Source organism: Gallus gallus, chromosome 2 (genome assembly GCF_016699485.2).
Source record: "Gallus gallus isolate bGalGal1 chromosome 2, bGalGal1.mat.broiler.GRCg7b, whole genome shotgun sequence".
Lineage (NCBI taxonomy): Eukaryota > Metazoa > Chordata > Aves > Galliformes > Phasianidae > Gallus > Gallus gallus.
Window position 1 is genome coordinate 144,552,359 of NC_052533.1, and position 6,656 is coordinate 144,559,014.

General features: G+C 47.2%; 1 protein-coding gene across 1 annotated transcript; it reads left to right on the forward strand.

The window, feature by feature from the left end:
- The first annotated feature begins 2,247 nt into the window (after positions 1-2,247).
- CHRAC1 (chromatin accessibility complex 1) lies at positions 2,248-5,600 on the forward strand. Its single transcript, XM_003640869.6, has 3 exons — positions 2,248-2,404; positions 2,586-2,712; positions 4,541-5,600. The coding sequence occupies exons 1-3, from the start codon at positions 2,270-2,272 to the stop codon at positions 4,684-4,686; spliced, it is 408 nt and encodes a 135-aa protein (XP_003640917.6). The 5' UTR covers positions 2,248-2,269; the 3' UTR covers positions 4,687-5,600.
- The last annotated feature ends 1,056 nt before the right edge of the window (positions 5,601-6,656 follow it).

The window sequence follows — 6,656 nt, forward strand, 5'->3', positions numbered from 1 at the left end:
AGGAGATAACTGGATTGTGGCTCTGTAAACACGACATTGTAGAGCTTTGATATTGCCATTAAGCCACTCAGTCTCCTGAGTAGCTTAACTCCAGGATGAGTTAATTCCAAGTGGTGGAGAAACTCTGAAGAGAAGTTGCTCAAATGTGTGTATCTCACTGTCATAGTAATGTCAACTGTTTCCACAAGGTGTCAGAAGACTACAAGGATCAAATAAACTGAGCCTGATCAATACATATACAGCATCGTTGTACACAACACTTCACTCTGGAGATAATCTACAGAGTGATTTCACCAGTGTTGTAATCTCAAATGAATTATGCAGTCCAAGAGGTTTTGATTGTTATTACCTAACCGTAAAAGTTGTCTCCACATACAGTGGTGCTGAACCCAATATTATCCCTGTACTAAGGTGCTGACAACTGTTGAAGGTGCCATCTTCCCTTAATAATCAGTATCATCTGTATTAAAGCCTTATCCATATGTACTTGCCAAATTCTATATCAGCTTGTAATATTATGTTAACAAATTCCTTGTATTTTCTGTTATAGGAACATCCCTTTCTGCCCTGAATTCCAACCAATTCTTGCAGAGAAGAACCTGGAGGTCCTGGTGGATGAAAAACTGAATATGAGCCAGCAGTGTGCTCTTGCAGATTGAAAGGCCAATTGTATCCTGGGCTCCATCATGAGAGAGGTGGCCAGCAGGGACAGGGAGGTGATTGTCCCTCTCTGCTCTGCCCTCGTGAGGCCCCATCTGGAGTACTGCGTCCATGTCTGAGGCACCCAATACAGGAAGGATGTGGAGCTGCTGGACAGGGTCCAGAGAAGGGCCACGAAGATGATCAGAGGGCTGGAGCACCTCCTCTACAAGGACAGGCAGAGGGAGCTGGGCTTGTTCAGCCTGGAGAAAAGAAGGCTGTGGGGTGACCTCATTGCAGCCTTCCAGTACTTAAAAGGGGATTACAAACAGGAGGGGAATCAACTTTTTACTCAGGCAGACAGTGATAGGATAAGGGGGAACAGTTTTAAGCTCAAGGAGGGAAGGTTGAGATTAGATGTCAAGGGGAAGTTCTTCACGGAGAGAGAGGCAAGGTGCTGAAACAGGCTGCCCAGAAAGGTGTGGATGCCCCATCCTTGGAGGTGTTCAAGGCCAGGTTGGATGGGGCCCTGGGTAGCCTGCTCTAGTACCAGATCTAGAGGCTGGTGTTCCTGCCTGTGGCAGACGGGCTGGAATACTGATGATCCCTGGGGTCCCTTCCAACCCAAGCCATTCTGTGATTCTATGATCCCTCTGAAGGGCCTTCCTACCCTCAGGCAGACCAACACTTCCTCCTAACTTGGTGTCATCTGCAGACTTGCGGAGGGTGCACTCAGTCCCCCCATCCAGGTCATCAATAAAGTTCTTAAATAGGGCTGGCTCCAGTACAGACCCCTGGAGAACACCACTTGTGACCAGTCGCCAGCTGGATTTAACCCCATTAACCACCACTCTGAGCCCAGCCATGCAGCCACATTTTACCCAGCAAGTTGTGCACCCATCCAAGCCATGGGCCACAACTTCTCCAGAGCACTGTGGGAGACACTGCCCCAGGCTTTGCCGAAGCACGGGCAGACTGCACCCACAGCCATTCCCCATCCACCTGGCCAACCCCGCACTGCCTTCAGCTGAACACAGAGCACGTAGGTGCTACGTATGTGGGGAATGCATTAATCAAGTCACTGCTGCCATCATTTGATCATAGTTTACTTATGCTCTCCACACCCAACACGCCTCTCAGTGCCAGGATACCACACAGCACTCCCTGCTATTGGACTGCAGCAGCTTAAAGAGGCGTTTAGCAACCTGTAATTACACTCATGACTCTGTAGCCGCTGGCCTCTACTTGGATAATATTTAGGAAGAGCCTATTTGCCATTAAAAACGAGTTCCCAGTGCTCGAGTGCCAGCGCTGGGACGAGATCCATGCGGAGAGGCTGCGCTGGGTCGCGTTGGGGCCCGGAGCGAGGAATCGCCACCCCGCCGCGCCGCCCGCAGCACAGGAGCGGGCAGCGGGCGAGCGCGGTGCACCACGGGACTCGTAGTCCTCCGGCCTCTCGGTCAGCGCGCGGCCTCACGGGAGCTGTAGTCCGGCCGCCTCCTCCCGCCGGCCGCGCGCGGGGGCTCTCTGGCGGCCGCGGACTACAGCTCCCAGGGGGCCGTGCTGCGGCGGCCGCCCATTTCTCGCCGGGATGAGGGGTGAAAGGCCGGGGCCGCGCCGGGGGGGCAAAATGGCGGCCAGGTTGAGTGGCGGAGAGAACCGGCTGGTCTCACTGCCCCTGTCGCGCATCCGCGTCATCATGAAGAGCTCGCCGGAGGTCTCCAGCATCAACCAGGACGCGCTTTTCCTCACCGCTAAGGCCACGGTAACGTCTCCCGCCTTCCCTCTCCTCTCGGCCGGGCGGGCTCTCGGTTGCGCCTCTTCGCTCAGCGTCGCCACATCCAGCGCCCTGTATACGTGCAGTTAAATGTGGCACTTGTGTCTTTAATTGGGGGTTAAACTGCCGCCTGTATATCCGAATCTGTATTATTTGCTTTACATTTTAGGAGCTTTTCGTTCAGTATTTGGCGTCGTACTCCTACAAGCACGGCAGAGGCAAGGAGAAGAATGCCCTCACGTACAGTGACCTGTCTCACACTGCAGAAGAGTGCGAAACCTTTCAGTTCCTTGCAGGTATCTGTAGGGCGGCGGTAATCCTGTGTGTGAATTTGAAGATGAGTTTTGATTTCGTTGGATTGTTTTGTGAGGGCGCTGTTCTCCTGCTAGTTGTTATCCTCCTATTATATATATGGAAAAAAGAAAACAACAGCAAAGCTAAAGGCTTAATGACAGGGCTGGAAATGGTCAGGCTGAACTGTTGCCCTGAGAAGTTCAGCAGTGCTCCCCTTTATTCAGTACGCTAACATCTTAGTCAGCGTGCTAAATCCAGGCTCAGGGTGGTGAGACACTAGAACAGGTTGCCCCATGAGGATATGAATGCTCCCTCCCTGGAATGGGGCTTTGAGCAACCTGGTCTAGTGGGAGGTGTCCCTGCCTGTAGCAGGGGGGTTGGAACAAGATGATCTGAAAGGTCCCCTGCAACCCATACCATTCTGTGATTCATTTAACATCTTGGTGTTGCCAAGCTTTTCTTTGTTACCACCTAGGAAAACTCATGGCCACGTAAATAAAAAGGAGCAGACTCCTCAGGATTCACACATATGTTTAAGTGACAGCACAGAAGGTCTTGTTCACCAAGCGGATGTCAGTCTGCCACACTTTAGCCACTCTTCCACTCCTGCTTCTGCTCTCATCTCTGCTAGGTGCCCTCATATACCCATGTAAAAAGACATGGAGCTGTTGGAACAGGTCCAGAGGAGGGCCACAAAGATGATCAAAGGGCTGGAGCACCTCTCTTATGAAGAAAGGTTGAGGGATTTAGCTTGTTTAGCTTGGGAAAGAGAAGGCTCTAGAGAGACCTCATTGCAGCCTTCCAGTACTTGAAGGGAGCTTATAAGCGGGAGGGAGACTGACTTTTTACATGGTCTCGTAGTGATAGAATGGGGGAATTATTTTAAACTAGAAGAGGGGAGATTTAAAATAAATATTAGGAGAATATATCCTGAGCTGGTGGGTGGCAACCGTACCTGTGGCAGAGGGTTAGAACTAGATAGGCTTTTAAGGTCTCTTCCAGCCCGAGCCGTTCTGTGTTTCAAATCAAACTCATAAGCTACATTACTGACAACACTTATTTGTGGACAGGGATTTCTCCGGTGTTGCAAAATTATACCAGGCTAATTAGTGCTCAACGTATTGCCGTAAGTATTTCTGACATGCCAACATTTAAAAGCTTTCAGCTTGTAAAACAAGACCTAAAAAAGATGTGTCAAATTATGTGGCTCAAAAAATCACACATTTAAATCTGTAAGTCCTGTTTCCTAAAAAGGATGCATCATACGGTTCCTCTCCCTCTTTTAATGTACATATTTACATCTGTATGCACACGTGCATGCACACCTTTCTCTTGCAGTTGGAATTTATTGGTAACATTTCACTCTGAAAGGGCATGGACGTAGGATACAGGTTGAGAATGAGATATTTGTAGCCTGGCTTTTCTCAGGGCTCCTTGTTTTGCCTTGTCTCAGGGCCATCATTACTGCTCTGAATGAGCATCTTACCTGAATACAGAAATGAGGTTTCTACAGGACACAAGGCAGCTGTCCTATTGCACCTGTCAAAGGCTGTTGAGTAATTGAGCATTCCTTTTAACATCAAACATGAAATAATGTTACTTGTAATTGAAAAAAGAAAAAAGAAATTATCCACTTTCACTTGTGATACATCTGTACATCAGGCTAACTCAATTGGTTATTAACTAAAATGTGTTAGTTGGTTTTGTTTTGTTTTGTGGTATTCAGTCCCTTCCAACCTGTGCTATTCTGTGATTCTGTGTGAATGCAACATTATGAAAGAGACAATGTAAGTGCTTATACTGACTAAAAGAGGCCATTCTCCCTTCCAGATATCTTACCAAAGAAAATCCTAGCTAGCAAATACCTAAAAATGCTTGAAAAAGAGAAGCGAGGTGGAGAATTGGGGAAATGTGATGAAGAGGACGATGATGAAGAGGATGATGATGAAGCTGTGGATGAAGCTGTTGGATCTTAAGGCTAGTGGAGAGCTACTTCATAGCTGATCCATTTTCTGTTGTATAAAGGATGTTATTTTTGTGACTGAGTATCCAGATGCTGGATGTATTTATACACTGAGCCATCTGCTTTTGCTTTAAGAAGTTGAAAAATTGAACTGTGTACTTCCTGAAGAATGGAATTCTTCCCTCAGAAATGTGGTGGCAAGAGAAGCACTAATGTAAATGTGACAGCAGAACTTGCTCATATGATTGAGAATGACTTCTTCAGACAATCGTTATCCAAATGTACAATTCCTTACAGGCAGCTCTCAGTCCAAAAGCTCTTTCACTCTTTAAAAGGGAGCTCTTCCCCAGTTTGTGTTACTCAGGTGAGGGGAACGTTTTTTACACAGGATCTGCTACTCCTGGTCTTCTTTTGCTTGGGGAGCCAGTAAGTGATCCAACCCTTCCCCAGTTTTCTGGAACAGTGGCAGGGCATTAGCAGTGGACCAAGCCCAATTTTAATAAGTGTTCTGTTTTGGTTTTGATTTACCTTTAAAATAAAAAAAAATAAAGCTGTTGCTGTACTGCAGCCTAAACTGGCACATCCACACAGAAACTGAGTAGAGGACGAGAGCCATTCCAACAGCGAACGTGTTTCAGCAGCTGCTGGTGATAAGAAGTAGATGTGAAAGATAACAACGTAAATCTGTACAAGAACCTTTCTCTGTAGTCAGTTCTGTACGCCTGCGGTTTGTCCGTGGCGCTCTAACAAAACACGTTGATTGAAGTCTGTTAAATGTGGATTGTTGGGAGTGAGCAACCCTTTACCACTTGAGTGACAGAGCTGCATAGCTGAATTTTATTTGTTTGTTTTTTACTATAAGAATAACTGTCCTGTGTACAACTTTATATGCGACTTTTTACAATAAATATTTTTAGGAAAAAGTGACAGAACTGCAGAAACTTCCTACAGTTTTTTTCCAGCTTCAGTTTACCATAGAACAAAACTGCATGGCATCAGGAATGCTGCAGTGAGTGCTATGTGATGTTTTACCCCTCAAGAAATTCCTAAGTGGGTATGGAGAACTGTGCTGTTGTTGAAAGGGTTGAGGGTTTTTTTTGTTTTTCTAATTATTAAAAGTGCATGGAGAGCTGTGGGAAACTTGACAGTTGAGCACTGTGTGTTTGGGGTGGGAAAGGTTGCCTGCAGTAAGATATGTAAATTACGTTTATCTCAGCACTTGGTGTATCCAATGCTTGCCAGCTTTGGGTGAATGGAAGAAACCTCCTTCACCCTAGGAGAAAGTTGTATGGTAAGCCTATACTATAAACAGGGTATGGGGCAGCAAGGTAAAATAGAGAGGGACTCAAAAACTGCTGTCCACCACTGGTTGTGTTGAAGAGTCACAGAAGAACAGCCTAATTGTGGAGCGGTCACCTCTTGGTTAAGTCACTGCTGCACCACCTGACCCACAGGTGGGTCGTGACCAAAGAATCAGAAATCCAAACCAGCCCCCGGCAAAGATGTCAGCATACTGGGCACACATATCTTGAGGGAAAGACAGCAGGGCTGATCAGCTTTAGGTCAAATGCGCTTATAGTTACCATTCAGCTTAGTTTTAGAGTGGCGTTTTCCATCATCGGTTCTTTGGAGCCAACCCAGTTATCCATCAGGCCTCTCTCATAAACCAGTCATGGTGCCATGCAGGGGTTCTAAGGGACGGTATCAGCCACTTGCCCAAAGCTGCCATTGGGAGCCTGCAGAGAAGGCTCAGCACGGTCAGCCACCCTCTCCACGTTATAAAGCAACACTGCGATTGTGCACCTGCTGGCACAGCAGGAGCAATGGTACTTTGGGACTGAAGGAAAACAAAGTTCACTGGGGACGTGTTAGATGGTGGCCAGTTTCATGAGGGTCACTTTAGTGAGACCTGAAGTGGGAAATTCTGCCACAAAATTAAGAGGCTCCTCCAGTGCTTGCTCAGTACGAGTGTATTTTGCTGCT

Bases quoted from the DNA above. Each gene is read 5' to 3' on its own strand.
- CHRAC1 (XM_003640869.6), top strand. From the start codon at position 2,270: ATGGCGGCCAGGTTGAGTGGCGGAGAGAACCGGCTGGTCTCACTGCCC. The intron at 2,405-2,585 runs GTAACGTCTCCC...TTTACATTTTAG, and splicing joins TCCTCACCGCTAAGGCCACG to GAGCTTTTCGTTCAGTATTT. The intron at 2,713-4,540 runs GTATCTGTAGGG...TCTCCCTTCCAG, and splicing joins AACCTTTCAGTTCCTTGCAG to ATATCTTACCAAAGAAAATC.